This window comes from Amborella trichopoda, chromosome 11 (genome assembly GCF_054954075.1).
Source record: "Amborella trichopoda isolate Santa Cruz 75 chromosome 11, AtrichopodaSantaCruz75HAP2 v2.0, whole genome shotgun sequence".
Lineage (NCBI taxonomy): Eukaryota > Viridiplantae > Streptophyta > Magnoliopsida > Amborellales > Amborellaceae > Amborella > Amborella trichopoda.
In genome coordinates, this window is record NC_142346.1 from 32,100,967 (window position 1) to 32,128,545 (window position 27,579).

At 41.5% G+C, this 27,579-nt stretch overlaps 1 protein-coding gene across 3 annotated transcripts; it reads left to right on the forward strand.

Moving 5' to 3' along the window:
* Nucleotides 1–454: 454 nt before the first annotated feature.
* On the forward strand, nt 455–26,444 carry LOC18449093 (uncharacterized). Of its 3 annotated transcripts, XR_016044237.1 has the most exons (4): nt 458–678; nt 8,057–8,359; nt 8,523–8,950; nt 9,155–14,841. XR_016044237.1 is itself a non-coding variant. In XM_006859142.4 (3 exons), exons 1-3 carry the CDS (start codon nt 545–547, stop codon nt 26,221–26,223), a joined length of 519 nt encoding a protein of 172 aa, XP_006859204.2. In that variant the 5' UTR covers nt 455–544; the 3' UTR covers nt 26,224–26,444. The 3 variants fall into 3 exon arrangements, 2 of the variants coding, with proteins under 2 accessions (XP_006859204.2, XP_088707801.1); XM_006859142.4 differs by lacking the exons at nt 8,523–8,950; nt 9,155–14,841 and adding an exon at nt 26,142–26,444 and having other exon boundaries at nt 455–678; XM_088851675.1 differs by having other exon boundaries at nt 8,523–14,841.
* The last annotated feature ends 1,135 nt before the right edge of the window (nt 26,445–27,579 follow it).

Here is a 27,579-nt window from a genome sequence, read left to right on the forward strand (position 1 = left end):
TTTCAACATTACAACAACTTTTTCCGATGGATTTTTGAGGTGCTTCCGTTGTTCTACATTATCAGGTTGCAACCTTATATAAACCTTTTCCTTTATTAAATCTATAATAAATAGAGAAAAAAGTTTATATTGTACCATGCATTATTTTTGGAACTTAAAACCTCTTTTTTATATATTTACACATCTTAAAGTTGAGATGATGAATTACATGGTTTTTCAACATTAAAACAACCTTTTTCGATGAATTTTTAAGGTGCATGTGTAATTTGTACATTTAAAGGATGCAACCTTATAGTATCTAGACTGTCCATTTTCAAGATTCTCATATGTGTATAGATCTATTTGACTTTAATCATTTTTAAAATTTAAAATTTTATAATTAGATATAAAAATAGATTTTCAGGTAATTCTAATAATTTTTTACACCAAAGTCATATGTTGTGATAAAATTTAGAGGCGCACCTTAATTGGATTGGTTAAGGTTGCAAACTTATAGAGGGCAGGCCTCTCTCCCCTGCAAAAATTGTTCCCCCTCTCTCTCTCCATGTCTTTAGTAGACTACGCATCGTCGGACTCTGAAGAAGAGAGAGAAACAGCAAATGAAGAGGAGAGAGAAACTACGACCGCTGTTGTTGCTCTGCCTCGTTCCTCCGTCTCTCCTGCTCCTACTGCTAACCAGTGAGTCTCTGTCACTCATTTTGGTTATGGCTACCATCCCCTGCTCTCTCTCACTCTCTCTCTGTAAATTATTGGGGAAATTTTTTGTTTTGAATTTTTATGTTTCCTTGTTTCTTATGCTTTCTGCTTGGCATGATTTTTCCTCATTGTTGATTTCTGAATCCGAAGCTTTTTCTTATTCAAGTTTACTTCTTTCAAGGAATTGGCTTCATTATTTTTTATACAATTGAAACTGTAGGGCTTGATGGAGTGGCTTTCACTGTAGATAGTTTCTCATTCCTTGAAATATTCTGAATATTTTGTCAGAATAACAGTTCTGTCTATGTAGTGCAAAATTATAGGTTTTTAGAGAGTTAGCTCATCGTACGGGGATTTTGGTTGTGGAATATGATACTCGTTTACTAATGTGATGCTCTTTTTGGTTGTTATTTGTCAACCTAGATTTGGGAATTCTCTAATGTGAAGCTGTATAATGAAGTCTATTACGGGATATTTTTCATTCGCTTGTTATTTTATTGAAAGCACATTTCTTGAATCAGTGAATTTGCAACTACTATCTGTATGCTAACGATAAATAAGCATACACTATGGTTAAATTGCGCGTCTATTTTTCAATTTCAAGTTGAAGGAGCTACGAGCTCGAGTAATGGAAAAGGCTGAATTCATGTGTAGGGTATTATTGCTTACAACAACAACTGTTCATTTTTGGTGTGCTTTATTGTGATAATTTCTTGGAGGTTTTATCAAATTGAACAAACACTATCCTTTCTCATGATGGACGTACTAGATTGGGTGTTTGTCGCTTCTTCACAGCACTTCTTCAAGGGGTTTGAAAACTTAATTTGCAAGTTGCAAGGACGCAATTTATCACAAAAAAGGAAAAAACTTCTTGATCTCAGCTTTCCATAAAGTTGCTAGATGAAGGTCGATTGATGGAGCTGATTTGGACATCTCTAAATCTGTAAAAAAATAAATTGGAGGATTGTTTCGTTGGGAAATTTTTGATGTTTTGATAAAAATGTGTTCCTAAGTGATGATGTTGAAGGTCTATGGAATTGAAAACTATGTACTCTTTATCTCTAGCAATAGCCACTCTCTTAGCCACGAAGATGAGGGGACTACTAGTTATAGCATTTGATTGCCATGGGGTGCATTCACTAAGTGGTGGAAGGAAAAATTGGGATAGAACCCTTGATAGTTATATGTGCATTGATTCCACAAATAGGCAGGGTAAGCATGCCTTTTCTTTTCTTTTTTTTGAATTAATGATTCCATGTGTGATTTTTTAAGCGGATTTAGAGAAGGCCCATTGCGACATGGATTGGAGGTTTTGAGACTACTTGATGGGGCATGCATTATAGGGTTTGTGGAAGGGACGGGTTAGGGAGTGTTTTTTACAAGATATTATTTTGTTCATAGCGAATGGATTGTGATGGGTTTTCTTAGGAGCTTCAAAGGAGTATGACAAGGTGTATTCCTATTCAATTTCTGTTTTATTTATAGTCGTGAAATGACTCAGTATACCTTTTGACTTGGACGGTATACCTAGCTCCCCCCCTTAATTCAACAGTGAGCCTAAGATTGATTGAAGGATTTAAAGAATTCTGAGGATCACTTTGGATTATGTTGGGAACTCAAAAGCTCTTTCTTTGGTGCTATGAGCTAGTATTTGGGAAGTGAATGAGAAAGGAAAAACAAATGGGGTTTGGTATTAGTACACTTGATGGACATTTGGGCATCAATACTGGCGTCTAGGGCTGATGGACTTCCTAGTAGATACTTTGGCCTACCTCTTCATGTTGGACGAACACAGACACTTATATGATCTAGTAATTGAAGGATTTGGTGGAAGATTGTCTTATTGAACGAAGAATTTTTATCCTTTTCAAGAAGTATTGACCTTATCAAATAATCATCATCATCGTCATAGCCTTTTACCAACTAATTGGAGTCAGGTACACGAATCATGGTTTGCCATTCTGCTCTACTAGTGGCCATACCCTTAGAGGGGCCATAAATTCTCATATCTTTTCTCACTACTTCTAACCATATCTTTTTAGGCGTACCCCTTGCCCTTTTTGAGGCTTTTACTTGAACTAACTTGCCCCTCTTAACAGGTTCTATACTAGGTCTGCGCCACACATGGCCAACCCACCTAAATATTCTCTCTCATCTTATCGCCTATTGGTGCCACACTTAAAATTTTCTCAAATGTATTCATTTTGAATTCTATCCCTTCTTGTCTTCCACTCATCCATCTCAACATCCTCATCTCCGCTACACTCATTCTATGGATATATTGGTTTTTGACAGCTCAACATTCCGTTCCATAAAAAGCAAAGCTGGTCTCACAACTGTCTTATGGAACTTACCCTTCAGCTTCATTGGTATTGCAGTGATCACATAAAATTTCAGTTGCACATCTCCACTTTGCCTACCCAGCTCTAATTTTGTGTGCGACATCTTCCTCAATCTCGCTCCATTTTTTTGGATTATCGACCCAAGATATCGAAAGTGCGCTCTTTTTGGTATTTCTTGACCGTCAATCTTAATTGCTTCATCGTTTCTACTCCTATTATTACTAAACTTGCATTCCATACTTTATCAAGATAACACTCAATAATGCTCAACCTATTAACGTCCTTGCTCCAAATTTTGGCCGGGATGACGAAATAGTTAGAAAGCATAAAAATGTACACTTCTTGCATGGCAACAATATACACAATGCTCATTTGGTGAAATAGAGGAGAGATACAAGCCTGAAGAAAGCAGACCTCTAGACTAAGATGTTCGAATAAAGCTCTAAACAACCACATAGGGGGATCTTATTTCACCACCCATTTTATTGCAGATGGAGTCGTGGTGATGTTGTATATATAGCGATCAGTCATTAATCATCATTCAAGAATCTATAGTTACACTTGTTGGACGTAAAGTTTTAGTCATATACAACAAACAATTATTTGCTTCCTTGTTGTAGATTCACCCTCACTTTTAAGGCGTCTTTTAAAAAGCTTTGGAGTCTGCATCATCCAACGCAGGACTAAAAGATAACCGTGCAAGTAGGACTAGGATTTCGAAGATTAGGGTTTGTGAGATCTTGGTATGCAATTAGGGTTATGGTTTATGAGAGCTAGGGTTATAGTTACGTAGTTAGCGATGGAGGAGATTCAGGTTTAGCATGGAAGGTTGTAAGATGATGCATATGGGGTCATAGATATAATTGGTTTAATAAGGGGTTTCAGGTTTAAAGGGACGAAAGAAGGTAATGTGACTGGTATTTAGGGCTTAGGGCTGAATTAGAAAATTGAGTAAAGGGATGTGGGATTTCAGACTTCATTGGAGATGGCTTGCTTGTAGGATTCAAGAGGAGGTCCATGGATGGTAAAAAAATATGGGTATAGTGTGGGGTTTAGAGATAAAATGGATGAATGCCATGAATCATAGAGAGAGAAGCAGATGATGGAAGAAGAAAAATTGCGCGAAATTTCTACGTTCAAATAAAATCAGCATCTTACAAGTTTGGGGTTTGTGGAATGGACACCATAGAGTAGATGAAATAAGCATCACCTTGGGTGGAATCCCCACCACCACCTTGGATGGAATCACCACCACCTTAATTTTCAAGAAAATCAAGCAATTCTCATTAAAATAATCAAATAAAACAATATAATCAAATAAAACAATGTCCTCGCCGTTGTCCTTGCCATTGGCCTTTTATATGTATTTGAAATACCTCTTGGCTCCTAAGCCCATTAGAATACCTCTTCTCTCCATTTCATGTATTTAAAATAATCCATTCTAATCAAATACCCCTTAACTCCTAATTCCATCATATCTTAAGCTCCAACTAATATAATAATTTGACCATGACTCTAGTTAGAAGTTGGAAACCTTAACTAGTCAGACTGTATGCACATAAGGAATCCTTAAAACAACTAAGAGGCTTGAAGTCGGGTGCTTTAAACTCGATTTTTATGGGTGGTCGTTTGAATTGGCATTCAGCAAAAGTGGGTGAAGTCTTATGGAATCAACAAGGAGAGGTCTTTATTGCCACTCAAAGGGCCCCTAGATCTATGTGATATTACTTATGCTGAATCTAGAGCCCTTTTTCAGGATTGCACCATTGCATATTGAGGAATACTCTCTCAATCTCATTAGATGGTCAAGGAGGGAAGCTCCACCACCTTGGATAGTGGCACAAATTTTGGCAGTGATTTGAGAGGGTAGTGGGATGTGAAAAATAATCATTTATACACTCATTGCGTGTTTTATGGCTAAGTAGGCTAATGGCTGATTGATTGGCTACAGAAGGTGCTGAGTGTGCGACTATTGTAATTCGGCCTTAGCTATTTTCCTTGTAGTGTGGTATGACCTTTTATTGTTTATGTTTTCTGCTAAATCTATCTGACTTTAAATTAATAAAACAGCCATCATTAAAAGAAAAAAAAAGGTCTAGGATTCCAATCATCAACAAAGGAAATCCAAAACAACTAAATTAAGATTGACGTGGAACTCCTAACTAAAACTTAAACTTAAGTGAATGGTGAACCTAAGATTCATCATTAAATTCATAGACATAACAATCCTAGGTCTTGAAGACATCTTTGAATGTGCTTTGATCACTGCAAATTGACATCCAGGTAAAAATTATGCCCTCTGGAAGCTGCCTGTATCAGCCTTGGTTGAAAGAACTAGGACCAAGTTACATTTGTGCTTCCCCCTCTCATCCCCAGTGCTGATGCTTCTTTGTTGGCTCGTAAGGATGAAGTTGAATGCTATTCTTGATGCACTCACTACTATACCCTTTTGTGGCTTGAGTGCTTGGGGGCCTGTGACATTTGCACAGACCAGCTCTAGCCTTCTAACTTCCTCTCCAATTCTTTCCATTGGTGCTGCTCGTTTCAAGACCATTGGTCACTATATCACTCTGGGACCTTGAGACTCAATTTTCGAGATAGGATCTGTGGTTGGACCATAGTTAAGGGAACCTTGTGGGTAGGGTGACGATCCCGCTCTGGATCCTTGATCCCACAGTCCCTGAAAGGGATCTTGTAGGGACCCCGGTTTTTCGATTTTGGGATTTCTCTCCCAAGAAAAGGGGACCACGTTCCATCCATCGGTGAAATCTAGTTCCATTTCAAAATAGATCACCGCTTCCATCAACCATGGTCCAAGGTTTTGGTACATTAAAATATTGGTTTTTTATGTTTATGGGATCTACTTTCATTAACGGATGATACCAGGTCAGAGATTGCCATTGTTTCAAGTTCCCATTGTTTAGGAATCATAAGTTCCATGATGGTAAAATCCAGTCCCTTTTTCGCATAGCACGAAGTTCCATTATTTTATATTCTTTATTTGAACTAGGCGTAGTCTAGAGTGACTCAATGTTTTATTAAGTCCTATTGTGTAAGCCATCCCTTTTAGTTGTGAGAATGTATATTTCATTTAAAATCTTATATTTATGATGTCCTATTGTTTTAGATTCTTAAATAACAATGATGAATCCTCTTACTTGTGAGATAGAATATATGCTTTCATTTCAAGCTTTAAAAAGATTCTTTTACATTTGAGAGAGAGAGAGCGTAGTTCATCTTGTCCTCTTACCCCTTTGGAGAGCCAGCCTTTGAGAAACAATGGAAGCAAAGGAGACTACATTCGAAGAAGATGACCCTTGAGTGGTAGGATTCTGGGTTGCTGGGGACTCTGAGGTAATGGTGCATGCCAAACTTGTGTCACGGCTTGAAGATGTAGCGGGAAGGATGGGCCTTGGTAATGGAGCACTCTGACGAGCCTCATTATCAGCATCAAGGCGGTCGCCTAATGCTTCTAATGCCCCAACATCATCATCAAGGTGGTTAACATCAAGATGAAAATCTCATTCTTTGTACTTCTCTGCGTAGTTTGATCGCAGTCTACTTAACAACCTGTCATTGTAGTGAACACAAACCAATGACTCGGAGCATTGAGCATTTACTTGTTCTACTTAACACTGTGAATATAACTATACATACTCTAGCACCTTTCAGCACATGATGAGTTGACACTCTGAGACAACACCTTAACAACTGTGAATATAATTCAGGAACCCCACCACTATATAGATCCCACCACGAAATAGCTGACATTGTTCCTCTATCGAAAATGGATGTCGGGAGTAGACTCCTTTATTACTTACAAAATCACTATTGTGTTGCCGCATTCTACTCCTCTCATTCTCGTTTGGGTACAACCTCGCAAATGCATCAAGATAAGACGCTTATACTTTTTTATCGTGGTGCGGCTTTAGCCTCTTCTCCCCATTCCCAAGAGTGATACTTAGGACTTAAAACATGTGCCAAACATAATTATTTAGAATAAAAGGAACCCCGTTATATGACATACTTAAACCTCGATTTCTTCACTAAGGGAACTCGTACTAGCTCTACTTGACAACCTCAATTTTATGTATAGTGTAGCTTAGATTCTTGCTAGTCAAAACATCGAACCCATTGACATGGGATCTCTCTCTCTCATAAACCTAAGGATCTCGTTCTTTGTCTTATTCACTGTACGGACACCAATCCTAACCCCAAGGAGCTTCCTCTACAGGGCGGTTCGGCGAATTCCTAGCTGATCCCGCCCCCGATGCCACTCCCTCTCCAACAACTATGGGTTGGAGAAATGGTATCGTATATGGATAGTGGAAACTCTGAAATGCTCCATTAGTTCTTTCAAAGTGCCCCGGTTTTTGTGATTCCCCTCCTATAGATCCTCTGCTGTGAAGTGCGCTTTGGGGGTCTTGGTTTTGTTATCCTTATAAATCTGAGGTTCTGACCTTGTCATAGTTATTTGCATCTCACTTATCGGTTCCAGTGATCTTCAAGATTATTTGGGAAATTTTGAACTGCATGGTCGATCATATGTGCTTTCTCTCTCTGGATTTGTTGAGTTAAAATGATAATCAGCCTAAATGACTGCACAGTATGTGTACAACGTTCCCTAGCTTTTAAGTGATCTTAGCTTGAGGAGCTTAGGTTGAGCTCAGTTTTGTCACCTGTGGAATAATAAACAACCCCCATAAAACATTTTATGAACAGCTTAGACTCAAGAAAAGCTGAAGTGACGCTTTCATGAACTGCTACATGGAATCCTCACACCCTTGCTTGGCATCATGATGAAATGAATTGCATTTGTCTCAAAAAGAACTTGTATCTCCTTTAAGATGACAAGCTTGTATCTCAATATTTTAAATATGATCTATTTGTCCTACGTTTTTTTTTCTTCTTCTTCTTTTTGGATCTTGAAATGAACGGTGCTACCTCCTTGCCTGAAAACAAGCCCTTTTCATTCTTTCTTGAAATGCAATTATGTATTCATTATTTCCAATTTGCAGGAACTTGAGATTTCCGCCGCAAGCATATATGACTCCAAACTCATCTACTCAGTCCATTGAGAAACTTCCAGATGCCTCAGATCTTTTTGATTCTCCGGTTTTCTCATCGAGTCAGCTGAGAGCTGGTGATCACTCATCGAGGGTCGCAGCTGCTATGGCAGAAAGTGCTTCAAGGAAACGAGAGGCAAATGGATCAGTTCCTTCGCTTCCACACAGGAAACTTCCCCGTGGAAACCTACCTCCATCAAGAATTAGTCCAGATACTTTGGGTGGTGTTCTATTGCCACCTCAACTGAATGGCAGGTCAGTTGCAATCTATTTCCATGCTTATTTTTTGTTAGCAATGCAAATAAACTTGAAGGTTTTTATTAATTTATAGCTGAGTTTTCTGAAACTTTGTAATCTTTTGAGATGTTTAGAATGAGCCTCATGATTGTGATAGATTATGACTTAATACGAAGTTCAGGGCAGCTCATTTGGCACATTCCTGCAATAGATCATGTGAAGCCCTAAGATATGCTTGTAGTGAGTGCATCACAGTATGGAATGCTGCAGTTATTTCCTTTAATTTTCTTGGGAGGTCTATGAAGATCAGGAATGTCAGCAATGAGTAGTGTGTGCTTAATAAACCTATGCTGTCAGGCATGCTTAGATACATTTGGTACGTATTGACCATGCATGAAATGCATTCTTACCTGATTATTTATTATGAAAATAATTAAAAAGGTAAAGTAACAGAGTTATATAAGCAATATCTGTTGTCCATTACAAGTCCTCTCATTAAAGTTTTCTTTAGCAATCAACAATACTTGTTATCTTCTTATAACTGACAGTGGTCTAATCTTTCAAAGTGATCAACCCAGTCAATTACTGTGCATTTCTGGATTCAACTGGGTAAGTTTGACACTTTAAATCATTTTACATGGGTAGTTTCAGCTTTCAAAGAATGAAATCCGTAGCCAGTGGACTTGTCTCATTAGGATGCAATTCATTGGTATGGTACTCACTTTTTGTGAGTGCCCAGCAAAAAGAACTTATTATTTTAATTGATTTTTCTCATGAGCATTAGTAGTGTGCTTACATTATGTAATTGTGAAGGCACTAAGCATGAAAAGGGACTCCTAAGAAGTGATTGGCCTCTATGAGGATTCAGTAGTCATGAAAATAGTGTTCTAACTTGGCCCTTTGGAAACTTGAGCTAGCATGATGGAGGCCCATAAAGAGGGGATGTTGGGCCTACTGTTAGGCACAAGCAGAAAAACGTATATCAGCAGCCAATCATCATGGTGTCATGCTTCAAGTGCATGGAATCAAGGCGTATTCCATTTACCACGATGAAGGTTATGAAGAATTTGGGGAATCCCCATTGAGCTGGCATATGAGCTAGTACCAGTTCATAGAGTGAACAAGTTTAGGAAGCATTAGCTGATTGAGTCAGGGTCTAGCTCAAGTCACGTTTGGGAGGCTCTACTAAATTTGGACTTAAGGATGAAGTTTAATGTAATGTTAGGAGCTATATACATGGATTCTTTGTATGGTCCCTTGCCCCGCATCGGAGACATATCTAGATAAGTACGGGTATGTATTCTCCTGGATTCATTCTTTGGATACACATTAAAAAGTTTCCAACTTTGGTTTCCAATAATGCTTCTTTTTGCTTTGCGTTCAAAATGATAGAGCACAGGGCAAACTTCCTTGTAATGAATTAAAAATAAAAAGTACCTTTTCTTTGTTATACATTAACAAAAACAAAAATTTGCTTTATTTTCTTAATCATTAAATAAAAAAAGAAAAACTTGTGCTTTTTGTTCTACATTCAAAACAAAAGAGCACATAACAGATCTGTGAACTTTTATGCTGTGAATCAAAAATAAAACTTGCTTTTCTTTTGTTATGCATTCAACAAGCAAAAATGAGAAACTTGCTTTAATTTATTGTGCATTAAATAATTAAAATAAAACTTGCTTTTGTTTCTATATTCAAGTGAAACAGACTTTTTGATGTGATTCAAAAATAAAAATTTGCTTTTTATGATTCTACAATCAAAGAACTTGGCCTTCTTTGTTATGCATTAAATGACAAATAAAAATTTATTCTTTCCTATGCATTCAAAATGAAGGTACATGGGGGTGGAGTCATCATGATAGTCATGCTTTTATATCATATGGATGTAGATATACATTGTATATCCTTTCTCTCTCTCTCTCTCTCTATCTATCTATCTATCTATCTATCTATCTATCTATGCGTGCATGTGTGCATGCACGTGCATGCGTGTGCTTGTGTCTCTATCTTTGTCTCTTTGTCTGTCTGGGTGCATGTTTGTGTGTGTTTGGCCTTGACATTGAGTCCTCCTTTTTGAAACTCAAAGAATCCAACACCATGTACCTGTGTAACGGCAACATGGTTACCTGTATCCATGCCACATAGGTTGGGGGTGAATACTAAGGAGAGTATGAGGGTAGTTGACATCCTTGGGTCAAATCGGGAAATTTATTGAATAGAGGGAGGTTGAGGTGAGAGGCAGCATTAAAGTCCACCTATAGAATGGATTAATGAGCTGGTCCTGCTAGTTTAGCAGTCTTTAGTGGTAGTCAAAGCTACTTGGACACACCCGAGATACTCAGCCTCAGCCATGTGCTACGGCGAGTACCCATGTACCCCTCGGGTACGTGGGTTTTATGTACTAAAAGGGCTCATCGCCCCCCTTTTTTGATCTTTCTCTAATCACTGCCCCCCTTTCATCTCTCAACTAGGTGCTTCTCTCTCTCTCTCTCTCTCTCAAAGGGGGGTGGATTTCCACTCCATTCTCACTCTCATAAGAGGGGTGGATTTCCACACCCCCCTTTCTCATCTGTCTCTCTCTCTCCCTCCTCTCTCCAAAAGGGGCAGAAATCTTCCTCTTTTCATCTCTCTAAAAGGGGGCATCATCTCTCTCTATAAAAGGGGTGGAGATCCTCCCCTTATTTCCATTTCACTCTCCTCCAAGAGAGAGAGATCCCTATGTGAGAGCAAGAGACGAAACAGAGAGGTGAGAGAGAGACCCTTGTGTGTAGAGAGAGAGGTGCCTGTCAGAGATGGAGGGACATAGCCAAAGTCTTCTCTCCCCCTTTGGCCACATGCCCACCCTTTCTCTCTCTCTTGGGCACGTAGCCAATGCTGTCTCACCTTTTTTTATTTTTATCTTTTTTTTTTCGTATTTGTCATTACTCGAGCGAGTTGAGTACTCAGTTCGGGCCAAGGCTGATTTTATGGCCCGAGCCAAGTTCTAAAACACTGCACATGTTAAACTAAGCTCAAATGATTAGTAAAACAGCACCATGGTCCTAGGCCATTTCCCCTTTTAGCTCTATATTTTTTGTCCCGAGGAGGGATCTATTCTCTTGCAAGTGATAACGAGCTACACAGGTCACTGAGAAGGGTTGAAAAATGAGGGATGGGCGAGGATTGATGAACTGCGAAACAGGACAAAGTGAGTGGAACAGGAGGTCATAAAAGAGGAAATGAAAACTGGTCGCGGAAAAAGTGCAATCTTTTGGGAAAACCTCCTCAATTTACTCTGTCAAAACATGAAAAATGAACTAGCTGGGATATTGGTGCTGGAAAAGGAAAACATGGAAAAATACTGGGAACTTGAGGATAAGGATGGTTCGCGTGAGAGGAGGAAAGATTATGAAAATATTCTGGACGGTTGGGAGATGCTGGAGACAAGCCTCAAAGAACAGGAAACTATTTCAGGCAACCTCACAAGGATATTGCGGTGAAGATAGGGAACTCGGACTTAGATACGAGTAGTTCAATGGATGTGTCAATCGCATATTCAAATCCGAGTTCCTCATTGGCCAGCTTAAGTCCGACAGGAGATCCTGCAAGGCCATTGGCTAATTCAAGTTGCAGATTATAACCATATAGTCTGATGGGGGACTCGGATTTTGAAGAAAGCTGCCATAGTCCTAAAACTTGAATTCCAGCACCGAAGAAAACTGCAGGGCACACTAGCTGCGAATAAAACTACAGTGCATGTTACCCGTGAAGAAAACAGAGTGTGCACTGGAGCCAGTGTAAAACTACAGTGCATGTTACCCGTGAAGATAACAGAGTGCGCACTGGAGCCAGTGGATACACGTAGGCTTTGAGCCGGCGAAGAAAACGGCTTTCGAGCTGAAGTGCTGCTGTCTTTTTGCTCTTGCGAAGCACTCTAACGAATTTGTTACCTATCAGCAGTGTTCTAAAACTCGTCGAAAAGTTGCCTTCAAGTTGGGCACCTCACTCGGAGTTAGTGACATGTGCCGAATCGGAAACAGTTGACAACGTGTGCCCTGTATGGACATGTACAGTACTCGGGCAAGTACTGTAGAGGCTTACTGTGCCATAATTCATTTGTTAGATTTTCCTTAATATATCTATCGGAAGGCTTAAATTGAGAAAAAAGTGCCAGATTTAACAGATTTTTTATATCAGTAAGATTGGCCAGGTTTTTTCCTGATTTTGAAAATTTGTGATTTCTTTCCCAATCGATGGTCAATCTTTGATAAAATTCAATCTGTAGGCTTATTTTTGTTCTCTTGATCTAATCATAGATTTTCATAAAATAATACAAAAAAAAAAAAAAAGATTTGAGAGATTTGAAATTCCAATACTATTGAACCAAAATTTTCAAGTGCTTGGATCATCTACATCTGAACTCAAAACCCATAATTGTTTGGAGGTTTTGATTGGGGGTTCTTAAGGAAGCTTTGACAAGGATTGAAGGCATCGATTTACATCAACATCATTGATCAAGGGATTGCTTGGCCTTGAAATTTTGGGTATATTTTATTTTTTTCAATTTAAATTCATAAAATTGATTAATTTTTCACTAAATTAAATATAATTGATTTATAATCCATTTGTGCATATAATTTTCTGTTTTTTTGTCATTTTTCTTAAATTCCTTTTTTCATAGTTTCCATTTTTTCAAGCCAGTAACATCATTTTAATCCTATTATGTGTTTTATATAGTTTTCCTGGTTTTGTATTAATTTTTTGGATTATTTAGATTTTTGTACAATTTTTACTATTGTTGGTCTTATATTTGCCCCTTTTGTATGTGGCTAGAATTTGGCTTGGTCTAGTCCGAGCCCACTTGCCAGATTCCCTTGGCTCAGGCAGGTGCCTAGTCCATTGCTGGAGCCTTGTTTAAAGCACTGCCTACTAGAGAATACACAAAACTTAGGAAATACATAGGAGGTGCTATGCTTCAAAAGGCAAAGCATGACACAAGTAGCTCAATCGTGCAATTCAGTACAGTTTATACTGGAGGGGTTACTATCAAGGCCTTGCACAACAATACTTAAATTCCAAGGAAGTCCCCAGGCATGAATAAAAACAGCATGTTCCTCTGTAACAGATTGTAAACTACGAAAACACATCTTGTGGTACAGGTAGTTCCATGGAGCAAGATACTATAGGTAGGACCTTTGAGGCATGCAATCAGTATGTAGCACAGCATAATGCCATACAGTGGATAACAGAACGATCAACAAAAGGCTACAACTCATAGAAAGGCTCTTAAGAGGAATTCTGATGACGTCAAACTATCATGAGGGAATAAGAAAAAGGAAGGGTAAGGAGAGAAAATGAAGAGTTTGGCACAAAGTTGGAAATGTGTAGGCCTGTAGGCCGAGGATGAGAGGCAGATGCAGCCAGTGGATATTTCCATGAAATATGAGGACTAAAATGTGATTTAAATGAAATGACATGCAAATGCATGGCACATAGAGTCCACATTAACAGAGTTAGACATGATTGAGCATACTTTGATACTCCATAGACCCAATTGGACTAGAAATCAATGACTAAAGGATTGCCCATCCAACTCAAAATTGGCTGAGTCTGATTGTAATTGGGAGTCTCTGGTTACAGAGGGCATGAGCCGCACTCGGGCCACTGCTGATTCCCGACCTATTCTTGGGGAATTGCCGGAGTCTGACTTGAAAACCCCTTTTTGAAGGGTTTTTTTTTTTTTGTCTGAAAAAGGAGAAAAAAAGAGCTTCTTAAAGAATCCTCCTCGACCTCTTAGAGTTTTAAAGATTTCTGAAGAAGACCAAAGTGGCCCTTTAAATTCGTTGGTTATGTGTTCTGACTTGCTTTACGTGGAGTTTTCACATAGGTTTTCTCCTCCATTTTCTCTAGTTCCTATGCTTTCATAGCTTCAACATTGTCGTTGGGCTGTTATTCTCTAAAACCAGAGAACACTCTTAAGGGCTTATTTGGTTCGTATGAAAACTTGCATCATGAAACAGTTTTCATATGAAACATAAAATTCAACACATTTGGTTCGTGCGTAAAGCCGATGAAAACTTGTCCCATAGGAAAGTTTTACCACCACAAGGAGCAAATGGTGTGCAAAGAAATCCCCAGCCCCCAAGGTGGGGAGTAAGTTCTCGGGGATCCATTACTCGCGCAGACCTGAAAAAATATTTTATTCAAGTTTACAGCAAGGGGCTGAAACCACAAAAAACAAAGAAAAATATCTCGCTCTTCCATCCGCCATCTCTCTCTCTCTCTCTCACTTCTATATATCATCTCTCTTTGTTCTGGTGCTGATCTCTAGAGAGATAGGGTTTTTAGTGAGAGAAAGAGAGATTGGATTTTTAGAGAGTGGGTTTTTAGAGAGAGAAAAAGAGATTGGATTTCTAGAGAGAATGGGTTTTTAGAGAGAGATTGGGTTTCTAGAGAGATGATGTGTTTTGAGAGAGAGAGAGATTGGTTTTCCAAGAGGAAATGGATTTTAGAGAGAAAAAGAGAGATTGGGTTTCTAGAGAGAGAATGGGTTTTGAGAGAGAAAGAGAGATTGGGTTTCTATAAAGAGAGAATGGACTTTTAGAGAGAGAAAAACAAATTGGATTTTTAGAAAGAGAAAGAGTTGCGTTTCTGGAGAGAATGGGTTTTTAAAAAGAGAAATAGAGATTGAGTTTCTAGAGAGAGAAAATGGGTTTTTAGAGAGAGAAAGATAGTCTGGGTTTCTAGAGAGAAAATGGGTTTTTAGAGAGAAAGAAAGATTGGGTTTCTAGACAGAGAAAGAGAGATTGAGTTTCTAGATAGAGAAAATGGGTTTTAGAGAGAGAAAGAGAGATTGGGTTTCTAGAAAGAGAAAATGGGTTTTAGAAAGAGAAAGAGAGAAACTGGGTTTTTAGAGAGGAAGAGAGATTGGGTTTCCAGAGAGTGAAAGCGTTTTTAGAGAAAGAGATATTGGTTTTTAGAGAGAGAAAGAGAGATTGGATTTTTTGAGAGAAAGAGAGATTGGGTTTAGAGAGAAAGGGGTTTTTAGAGAGAGACAGAGATATTGGGAGATAGTTTATCAATGAGTTGCCAAACATAAGAACTGGGTACACATGAATTCCAGATATGTTGTAACAAACAAGGGAAAAACAGGATTGGAAAACTATTGCACAGGGAATTGTTTACATATGAAAACTGTTTTACATATGCAAACTATTTCGCATGAACCAAAGTCGTTTGGTTCATGTGAAAATGTTTTCTAGAAATCATTTTCACATTAGAAAATTCTCTCATGTGTTCAAGTGCGGGAATATTTTCACATTAATTAGTTGCCAATTGGTGTGAAAAGATGCACTAAGACCAATTGGTATGAAAATATTCCCACACTTGACCACATAAGAGAACTTTTCATGTGAAAATGTTTTCTAGAAAACATTTTCACCGGAACCAAATATGGTTTCAGAATGTCACTTTCCAGTTCCTGATTCATCTAAAGTGCCTGATGCTTTGAAAGTCATGGATTCATGCTAAAAAACTATTGATCAGTCTAGATTTTCCCTTAGAGATGAGCTTTCAAAGTCCTTTAGTGATTCGTAAAGGATTTTGAAAAATGATGAAGTCGAGGTTTCAGTTAGGAAAGGCCCTTAAAAAAATGGTTTTGATGGAGAAAACCACAAAAAGACGGTTACAGTTTGTAAAGAATTGTCAAAATCTGAATCAGATATAAGGAAAGATTCCTTCCCCCTGCAGGAAGAAAAACCCTCATCAAAGCCACCCTCTCCAATATCCCGATCTTCCAAACATCTCTATTCATCATGTCAGCCACAGTCTCAGCCTGTTTGGAGCAAATTATGAGTAACGTGCTGTGGTCTAGGATGAAAGGCTGGAAATACCACCTCATTGCATGGGACAAAGTATGCTCTCCCATAGCTCAGGGTGGTTTGGGCATCCGAAAGTTGAAACCTAACAACCTTGCCCTGTTAGGCAAGTGCTGGTGGAGATGCGCCACTCAACCTGATCACCTTTGGAGGCAGGTAGTTTGCCGCAAATATTGCCACGTCAGTGACGATTGGATACCACATTGTAGGACCTCAAGCAGGATCTTAGGCGCATGGAGGTCCATTCATCATAGCCGGGAATCCTTTCTTGCCAATATCCGGTTCCATCCTCGAGTGGGGGGACTAAATACATTTTTGGAAAGACCTTTGGCTCGATGCTTCCCCACTGTGCAACCTTTTTCCTCGGCTTTCAAGCCTGGTAAGGAACACCAAAGCTACTATGGCTGATTAATTCCCTCTTGGCAGTCCCGCGAGGTCTTGGAATCTTGAGCTTCACAGAGCCTTTCTGGACCATGAAATTGAGGTGTTCACTGCCTTCTCCACCCTTCTCGATCACGTCTTCCTCCCTCCCTCAGGTGTAGACATGCTGATTTGGGCTCCCATTTCCTCAGGAATCTTCACAGTGGCGTCCATGTACCGGAAGATCACCTCAGCCCCCCTTCTCGATCAGGTCTTTCTCCCTCCCTCAGGTGTAGACTTGCTGATTTGGGCTCCCCCTTCCTTGGGAATCTTCACCGTGGCGACCATGTACCGGAAGATCACCTCACCCCCCTACCATAGCTGCCCAAGCCTGGCTTCCCTTAACCGTGCCCAAAATTCAGATGTTCACCTGGATTTGCCTGAACCCACAATGTTCTCACTATCGACCAAATCCAAAGAAGAGGCATTCCTTTAACCAATAGGTGTGCTTTATGCTTATTAGCTGAGGAAACTAACAACCACATCTTCCTTCATTGTCATTTTGCTAGCATCCTTTGAAGCAAACTGCTACACATGTTTAATTGGATATGGGTTTCCCTAATGTCCATCCCCCATATTTTTTGAACTTCCCTCTCTCACCATTGGTCCAAAGCTGGTCTCCTCCTTTGGAGGGCCTCCATTGCAGCCACAATCTGGACCCTTTGGAGAGAGCGCAACAACGAAATCTTTAAGGGGGTGACAACCTCGGCCCTTTGCTGTTTTGAGAAGATCATCGAGCAGGTCACCTTTTGGGCTACCAACATACAACTTTCAGGAATTTCTCCTTCTCGGCTTCATTCAGAATTGGCAAACCATGTTGAATCTGAAATCTCCAATAATCTCTCGTGCCTCCTTGTGGAGACTTCCCGACATCGGCACAGTCAAACTTAATTTTGATGGTTGCTCTCTTGGCAACCCAGGTCCTTCGGGCTTGGTAGAATATTCAGAACTTTTAACGGCGACATTCTTCTCTCTTTCTTCTCCCCTGTCGGCCATGCAGACTCCACCTTTGGCGAGGCCCTAGTCTCCTTGGACTAAGAAAATTCAACTTGAGCTGGGGCAACACGCTGGTCATCGAACACTGATGACAAATACAAGTTAAGAGTAACTGTAAAGTGCACTCCTCCTCCCCCCCCGTACATCTCTCCTCCCTCTGCCTCTTCCACCCTTTGCATCATCCCTATTCTCCCTGTTTCTTCATCTCATCTTGCAAAACAATTTGCTTCTTCCCTAGTTGGTGTTTTCCACCCCCAGAGAAATGACATTTAAGGTATCGAGAGATGGGAGTATCTCTCCAATTGTCCAGGGGAGTATCTCTCCAATTGTCCAGGTGGTTTGAAGATGTGGGAGCTTTTTGCTGCCAAAAAGTCTGACTTTCGGCTACATCCATCCCTCTCCACTCCTGGTGCCTCGACACTTTCAAAGCCATCAGTAACACCTGTGGATCCTTTGTGGCTGTCCATTGGCAATCTATGGAAAGCCTCCCGCTCGGTTCTCTTCGGTTGATAGTGGATGTTGTGGACCCCCAAACCATATCTCCTTTCCTTTGGCTGGAAGTGCAGGGGTATACTTTCAAGTTCTACTCTCCTGGTTAGTTGCTTCTCCCCCCTCCCCTCTGTTTGTTCAGCAGGTGGAAAAACTTTTGAGCGACCCATACTTGTCGCCTCCCCTTTTGGCTACTCAATCTAACTGGACCGTCGTCTCACACAAGTGTAGGCTTAGTAATATCGACCGCCACAGAAGCCATCCTGGACGTTGATCACCGCTGCATTTTTTGGGTAGACCTCACTGACCTTGTGGTCGTCTTATTGCTCCGCTGCCTCCACCACCTCCTTCCCCACCCCTACCCCCCCCACCTTGTCTCTCGGGTTACCCCAGCGCAATCCCTTGGAGGCGCACGTCAGCGATGTTCACGCCGACCTATTTTGGATGACATGTGTCGGTCAGAGGGGATAGGTCAACCTATTTTTAATGCTAGGCCCTTTAGCCACCTCTCTGTGATCCTCCAGCTCAGAGCTCTACTTCTAAGGAGATTGTGTCATCATCGGCCCTTCTCCCCTCGAGCTCCGTTCCCCCCCATCGGTCCCCTTGCAACCTTGGTGCTGACACCTCTCGGATCCAAGCCTCCTCTCCTGCCACCTCTCACCCGAAGGTTTCCTCTTCGAAGGATACCTGTGTTGTTGCCCAACCTACACTTTCTCTCCCCTCTCCTTTCCCTATCCTTTTTGCCTCCCTTCCCCCTTCTTCCCACCTCCCCCTCATCGGCCGTGGTGCTCCCTCTGCCACGCCACCTATTCTCGCCTTGCCTACGACCCTAGCCCCTCAAGTAGAGATGTTGCCCATAGTTACCAGAATCTCTCCACCGACCTCATGTTTCTGGTTCCAAAACCCGATTCTGCGTTTCCGTTAAGGAATATCCACGGAAACCGCCTTATATCGGAATCTCGATTCAACTCATCTTTAGAAACCACTTTTCGGAACCAAAGAAACTCAATTCCTTACTTTGGAATATCGATTCAACACATCTTTAGAAACAATTTATCGGAACCATGGAAACTCGATTCCTTAATTTTAAAATCTTGATCCAACACATCTTTAGAAACTTGAACCCATTAATTATGGGTAGACGTTCCAAAATATATCGAATTTGGATTCCAGCGAGGATTAAATCTTGATTCCACATCAATTGATACACCAATTCAAAGTACATAATGTCCAATGTCTATGATAGTTGTGCACTTCCTAAAGAAAATTGGAGTAGAAATCTTTCTTCGAATGCTTCAAGTGGTTGCAGGGTTTTATTGTTTTACTTGTGCTACCTTGGACGGCCTTCACCTGAAATTTAAAATATAACTGGTAAAGACAACACATAATTAAAAGTAAAACCATGGTGTAGACATAATCCTATTTTGTCTTTATAATAATGAAGTCAAAATCACAACTTAGAAATACTTATCTTTTGTATATAGTGACTGTAAGTTCAATACAATCACTTTAAAATTTGAAAAACCTTCTAATAAAAGACATCCAATATAGGTTTTAAAGTTGATAAGGCTCAAGATGTGCTTGTGGCTTCCTTCTATATAAAAATGAAATCTCGATTCCTGGTAAGCAGTTCTCAAAAGCACTCCATAGTCCCTATTATCGTAAATCTTGATCTCAAATTGACATGGATCTTTGACGCATATACTTCAGAAATTTGATTCCAAATATATTAGAATCATGATTCGGAACAACAACATATCTTTGTTTCACATATGTAAGAAACTTGATTCGATAGGCATCGGAAACTCGATTCCGCATATTAATGAATCTTGACACCTGGAGTGTCGATTTCGGAGGATGGGAATCTCGATTCCATGTGGATGAAACTTGGATTTATTTCGGTCGAAACACGATTCTCAAAAACTAGGAATCTCGTTTCCAGCGATTCCTATTGTACGAACAACGATTCGCGAGATAAGAATCTTCTAGCCGGCTGCGATTCTGTGATTTCAGTTTCTAAAACAATTTGGGTTCCCAAGCGTTTCCAACAACTATGATGCTGCCCTCGCCTCCTTCGCAACCCTCTTGTTCTTTGCCTTTGGGCACACCTCCTACCCCATTCTTCTCTCCCTTCATGTCGAGGCCTTCTCGCAGCCTTCCTCCTTTCTCTCCTCCTCTGATCGAGTTCTCTCAGAGGCCCCTTGCAGTGGAAGACCCTCCCGTTGGGGATCCCGCTATCTCTGAGGTGTTGATATTGTTCATGGCAGCCCTAGCAGAGGTTTGCCCTCTCGTTTGCGACCCAGTGGTTTCAGCGACGGAAGATCCCCCTACTGATATGGATCTGCATTTCTTTCCATCCCCTCTTCGGTCTGATCCCACTGGAGTGGCACCCTTCCTTGTACCAGGCTGGCTCCCTGTCTCTCCCTTGCCCCCTGTGGGTTCCTTTCCCCTCTATATCCCCGTGGCCCCTCTTCTTTGACTGTCCCAGTAGTAGTTGACTCTTCTTGCTGAGCCTGCGACTCCTAGGGACCCCTTACCAGTTGCTGAGTAGGAACTTCCCTTGGTAACTCCTCGGATGGGCTTCTACGCGTGTCAAATCTGCTTCACTCACATCTTCTCCTGCTGTTGATCCCCCATCTTTGGGTTTGCCTGCCCCACTATCGCCAGTGGATGGACCTCCCTCTTCATCCTGTTTTTCCACGGATTCAGTGGACACCATGGGGGGATCCCCTTTCTCCACCTTCGGTGGACTTTGAGTCTGTTGACGGTGTGGATGCGGGTCAGGGCGATATCCGAGATGTTTTGAATGTGATAGGCTTCCCCCAAACAGGACCAGATGGACCCTTTCGTGAATTCTTCAATGAAGATGCTCAATCTGGACTACAGCTAAACAAGAAAGGAAGTCGCGAATTCGCAGGCTTGGCGTGTTCCTTAAATCTTCCTTATCCTCCCCTGCGCCCACTCTTTTGCCGCAGGCACCTTTCCAGGGTTTCCTGCTCAGTTCCCTTCGGAACTCCCCTATCTCCCTCTAGACTTGATGTTGATAGCATCCTGGAACATTCGTGGGGCTCGGTTTTCCCAACAAAAAACAGGCAGTAAGGGACCTTAGTCCTAGGCTTCAGCCCATGGTCTTGGTGCTCACTGAGACCAAACTCCCTTGCCCCTCTCTCTCAGGTCAGATTGGTATGGGGACGCAGGCCCTGCAAATGGGTGGCTCTCCCTGCCGAAGGTGTTTCGGGGGGGATTTGGGTGATCTGGGATCTGACTGCCCACTCCCTTTGCTCGTCTTTCGTAGCCAGATTCTCTGTTTCTATTCTCGTCTCTAGGATTCCTGACGGTATGCTGTGGAAATTTACTGCAGTGTACGGTCCTAACCTCGATGCCCTTAGACAGGAGCTTAACATTGTGGCTGACCTCCCTCACCTGGCGTGGTTCATAAGGGGAGACTTTAATGTGACTAGGTGGTCTTTTGAGAGAAATAACTCCACCAGAATCACTCAAGCCATGACTGCCTTCTCTGACTTTGTGGCCCATAACGACCTTATCGACCTAGCCATTCAGGGAGCCCAATACACCTGATCCAACCATGTTGCGTCCCCTTCCCTATCGAAATTGGACCGCTTCTTGGGACTCTCTGACTTCTCGGGCTCGCACTTTGTGGCCTTACCCAAGCCCACTTCTGATCGTTGTCTTATTTTACTCAACTCTAATCCTGCTGAAAGAGTTATCAAACCGTTCAGGTTTGAGTTGGCATGGCTGGAAGAACCTTCCCTCTTACATCTATGCCCAGCCTGGTGGCAGTCATTGTCTGAATTGGTTGACGACTGGGCTGGTTTCAGGATCCAACGAAAGCTCCAGTTGCTGAAGGCTCATCTTAAATCCTGGAGTAGGCAGCTCCCAGGATGTTTTGGACCCTATAAGAACTCGATTTTGATGGCAGTCCAGACCCTAGATAATGTGGAGGAAGCAAGGCCACTCACGGATTCTGAAATTCAGCAAAGGGGCCAACTCAAACTTGAATACCAAGCCATCCTCAATAAAGAGGAAATCTTCTGGTATTAGAGGTCCAGAATCAAATGGCTCAAGGCCGGTGATCTTAACACAGGGTTTTTCCATAAAACTGCCAACTGCAGGCGTAGAGATAATACCATCTCTCACTTGGGAAAAGCCAGCTAGACCAGCCCCTGGAAATTGAGCAGCGCATCCTATCCTACTTCAAAAACCTGTTTTCTGCTCCTCAAAACCCCAGACCCACCATGGGAGACCTTTCCTTCCTATTGCTTCCCCTCGACAAAAGCTGTTTGGTTGGAAAGGCCTTTCTCGGAATCTGGGATCCTGCTGCCATTTCTTCTTTGGGTTTGGATAAAGCACCGGGCCCTAATGGGTACCCTTTAGCTCCTTTCAAATTATTCTGGGATTCATTTAAAGATGACTTCTTGGCTCTCTTCGAAGATTCCACTCTAGAGGGGTAATCCACCGAGCTTTGAACGCCACTTTCATCACTTTGATTCCTAAGATTGAAGGTGCTTCCCACCTCAAAGGCTTTCACCCCATTAGCCTACTCAATTCTACTTATAAAGTTCTTTCCAAAGTCTTGGCCTCTCAACTTAAAGAGGTCCTCCCTTTGGTCTTCTCTCCATCTCAAAGTGCTTTCATTAGAGATCGCCAGATATTGGATGGGGCCCTTGTGGCTCACGAATGCTTGCATTCTAGGCACTTGACCAAAGAATACGGGATTACTGTTAAACTTGATTGGGAGAAGGCGTATGATCATGTCGATTGGATTCTACTTGAAGAAACTTAGACCAGAGTGGGCTTTGGCAGCAGGTGGAGAGCTTGCTACTCTTACCCCTTATTTCTCAATCCTAATCAATGGATCCCCTAAAGGTAAAGGATTCTTCCCCTCTTCTAGGGGTGTCAGACAAGGGGACCCTCTGTCCCCCTTTCCTTTTGCTATCTCAGCAGAAGTTTTCAGTCATTCGATCTCTAGGATGTATGCAACCGGCCGTTTGTAGGGCTTTTCGATTGGGAACCAAGGCCATATGGTTACTCACCTCCAATACGCCGACGATACCTTAGTTTTTTGTAATACCCTACCCGAAGAGATGCATAACCTCTTTTTATTTCTCAGGTGTTTTGAGTATGCCACTGCATTCAAGGTCAATTTCGACAAATCTAAGATGATGGGGCAAGCAGTTGATCCCACCTTGCTCAGCAGTTTCACTGAAAGCAGGGGCTGTAGGGTAGACAACTTGCCTTCTATCTACCTAGTACCTCTTTGCCTAGGGAAACCCAAAAAGAGGTTGTGGTCACACATTATTGACAAGGTAGATCTCAAATTAGCTGGGTAGAAGGGCCGTTTCTTATCTCCGGGGGTTAGGCACACTCTTATCAAAGCCACCTTAGCTAATATCCCAGTTCTAGGATCGAACACTTGATACGTAGATATTTGGGGGAGGGTGAGGCCACCAACCGTAAGTTCCATCTTATAGCTTGGGAGAAACTCTGCCAACCTAAGAACCAGGGAGGGCTGGGGATTAAAAATTTAAGACAGAAAATTCTAGCTTTACTAGGACAGTGGTGGTGGCTCTCAGGAACTACCTACGGACTGACATTCTCAAGTTTAAATATCGCATACCTTCATCACCTTGGCTCCCCAGTTGTAGGCCTAATCACAGGTCATCTGGGATTTGGAGATCGATATGCTCGGTCCACCAGCTGTTTAAAGATCGCATCAGGTTCCACCCTAGAGCTGGCAATCATGTCTTTTTTGGAAGGATCTGTGGCTTGGGCATGCTCCTCTAATGGACAGATTCCCAAGTCTCATTTCTCTCGCCCGGAATCAAGATGCAACTGTTGCAGATGAGATGACTATGACTGGCTCCCAGAGATCCTGGAATCCACTCTTCAGAAGGGCTCTTATCGAACCAGAAATTCTTCTCTTTGCTGCCCTTGCAGCTGAACTTCTGATTGGTTCATCGTCCCCCTTGGGCTTGACCGTATTATTTGGGCGCCTTCATCATCTGGGACTTTCTCGGTTTCCTACTCCTACTGAAATTTATCACAGCCCCCAACCTTACCTGCCCATCCAACTTCTGTTGTTGCGCAAGCCTGGGCTTCCTTTGCGCCCCCGAAAATTCAGGTCTTCATGTGGCTGGCCCTTTCCCCGAGGGTGCTCACAGTAGACCAGCTTCAAAGAAGAGGCCTTCCTCTTCGTAACCGTTGCATTCTATGTTCGGCAGATGAGGAAACCAATCCCCATTTGTTCTTGCACTGCCCCTACGCCTTCTATTCGTGAGGGGACCTTCTTACCCTCATCAATATAGAATGGGTGCTCCCTGCGGATGTACCTTCCATCTTCTCTGCCCTGCAACCTTTTCCTTGGCCTAAGGCTGGGACTTTACTCTGGAATCTTCGGTGGCAGCCTTGCTGTGGGCTATTTGGATTGATTGAACATAATAATAGAATCTTTCAGGGGGAGTACTCTTCATGGTACAAGACCTTCGCCAAGTTCAAATCCCCGGTGGTCTTCTGGGCATCCAACCACCACAGATTCAAAGAGTTGTCTACCTCGGCCTTTGCCCAAAATTTGGACTGCTGTTCTTCTATACAGCCACAAGCGTTTACTTTAGGTATCCTTGTGGAGACCTCCTCAACTAGGACATCTTAAGCTAAACTTCGATGAATGGTCCCTCGGAAATCCTGGGCCTTCGGGAGTAGGGGCTATCGTCAAGGACCACCTTGGTACAATGATGGCCTCTATCTCTAAACCTATAGGTCGTGCTGATTCTTTGGAGGCTAAAACAGTTGCACTCGCGGAAGGACTCAAGCTAGTTCAATCCCTATCTTTCCTCTCTAGTACTATTGAGGGAGATTCCAAGAACGTCATCTCTTGGATGCAGACGCCCTACTCCACCCTACCTCCCTGGTGCTTGGTTCAGTGTTTCGATGAGATCGAATCCCTTTGTAGGGACACCCACATCTCTTGGAGACATATCTGGAGAGAAGGAAACTAGGAAGCCGACACCCTTGCTAAAGCAGCGGCATCTTTGGCAGGAAACTAGCATGTTTTTTTGGATCGGCCTCTTTTTTTGGGTTGCTCTTTCGATTATAACCTTCAAAAAGAAGGCCTTTTGATTCTGTTTTCTTTCCCCTGGGACACCCACTTGTGGTCCACCAGTTTCTTGCACTTAGAGTCCTTAATTCAAGGTTAACTTTCTCAAAAATACATGCTGGTCATCGAAGGTGACTCCAAGAACACCATTGTCTGGGCCTCAACCTCTGGCCCATCTCTTTGATGAAATTTTGCATATTATCAGCCCTCTTAGCACCTCGTGGAGGCACATATGGGGGGAAGCTAATACTGAAGCTGACCTCCTTGCTAGGGAGGGCGCTTCTAGTAAACCTTTAGAGGGGTTCCCAGGCACCTTTTTGAGCTACTGAACCCCTTCTTGTACCTACTCCCACCCGTGATTTATTGTACAGTTTCATTTGGAATTTTTTGGGCCCCTTGAGGGTTTTTGTATAGGGCTTCCAGTTGTTTTGGGTAGCCTGTTTTATGGTATACCAGTCTTACTGGTAACTCTTTATTATTAATACAATGCAGCTAACAGCTTCAAATCCAGCACTTCTTCAGTTTTTTGATTATGATGATCAGTCCATTTTTTGTTTTTGTCACCATCCTGGTCTGGTTTGCTGAGAACGACGAGCTGAGTTGCATCTTAAACGAACAGCTCCCAGTTTGTTTTTTTTACCAAATTCTCGTCTTGGGCCATTTGTATATCTTTGTTTGAAATTAATATAATGGCTGGGGTTCTTGCACAAAGTCTCCCATCTTAACCCTGGAAAAAAAAAAAGATTATAGCACAATTTTTAACTAGCCTAACATGTCCAGAACTTTTTTCTTTTGATGATTTGGAGTCAACCGATTTCCTCATCAATCTTTAATGTTTTTCTTTTTGGTTCTGTCCTGGTGTTTTCTTGGTGATTCTTTGTATGTGACTATTGATTTATTATTACTATTGTTATTATTTTTGCAGGAGCAATGTTGCGACTGAAGATATAGATAAACTGTTTGTGAGAAGGCGCCACGAAGATCATACTAACCCTCCAAGTTCTTGAGTCTCAATGCCACTGACACTTAACTTAGTGTAGAGTTGTACAAACATGTCTATGGTTTTTCTGAGTTATTTTTTTGAGCTTCCATGTCCTGTTGTTGTCATTTCGGTGGGCTTGTATGTATATTTTTATAAACAGTAATGCACAACATTTATCAGTACCGGTGGAATTCGTGTAAACTATGTGAACCATCCATAAGAAAACAGTCCAAGGTACCGTACGTATACTTTTTGTGTGTGTGTGTGAGAGAGCAATCAGGGGCACCTAAGGCATGGTATATGCAATGTCAAGAATCTGTGTTCGAGCTCAAAAAGTAAAAAAACAAGGGTGCAGTTGGCATACGGATGCATCCGTAGCTATAGAGGTAAGGTGCACCTTCAAATTTTATCATGATATATAATTTTGATATAAAATGTTCTTAGAACTATTTTAAAATCTATTTTTATATCTAATTATAAAACTTTAAATTTAAATATGGTTAAAATCAAGTATATCTATAAACATATGAAAATCTTGAAAATGGACGGTTAGATAATATGTTGTAAAATGCACTATTTTTAAGACTTAAAATCTTTTTATTTTTTATGTTCATACATCTTAATGTCGAGATGATCAATCAAATGGTTTTGCAACGTTAAAACTACCTTTTTCTGATGGATTTTTGAGGTGCATCCATAGTTCTACATTATAAGGTTTCATCCTTACATAAACTTTTTACAAAAAAAATTGTGCATAAAACAAAACTAACTCTCGTTTTGGATTTCTTTCCAAACCATACAGCTGTAGCAGATCTCGCCATATGTCATGATCCTAACTTAAAAAAAAGAATTGGCACTTATCATCCCCATGATTAAGGCTCTTTAAGAAGTATACCGACTAAAATGTCCAATTTTGGATTGAAACTTCAACCCCTTTGAGCGATGCACGCCGCTAATAATACTTCTCTGTGTGAAAACTGCATATTGCTGAATTTGTGATCGGATTGGCCTCATGGATTGGGAAAGCATACAATAGAGCCATGGAATATGTTATAGACCATATTCATGTTTAGTAGGGCTGGCAATGGGCCAGGGAACCCTTAGGGCATGGGCCACAAACTTTGGCCCAGGGGCTGGGCTAGAGCTTAGTGCCTGTGCAGTTCGGCTCGGCCCAGCCCTTGTTTTCTTGTTCTCTTTCGCTTTTTCTTCATTTATTTTTGCCCTGGCTCAGCCTGGTGCTAACAGGGCTAGGGCTGGCCAAGGAGACAAGCCTGGCCCAGCCGGTTGCCACCCTTAATGTTTAGTTGGCCAAATGTAGACGATATTTTCACCCATATTAAAAATTCTTGTCATTCGCACAATGTGTTTCTATCACAATTTT

Excerpts from the sequence above, each read along its gene's own strand:
- LOC18449093 (XM_088851675.1), top strand. The coding sequence starts at position 545 with ATGTCTTTAGTAGACTACGCATCGTCGGACTCTGAAGAAGAGAGAGAA. Across the intron at positions 679-8,056 it reads CCTGCTCCTACTGCTAACCA|GAACTTGAGATTTCCGCCGC; the intron begins GTGAGTCTCTGT and ends TCCAATTTGCAG. Across the intron at positions 8,360-8,522 it reads CCACCTCAACTGAATGGCAG|GGCAGCTCATTTGGCACATT; the intron begins GTCAGTTGCAAT and ends TACGAAGTTCAG.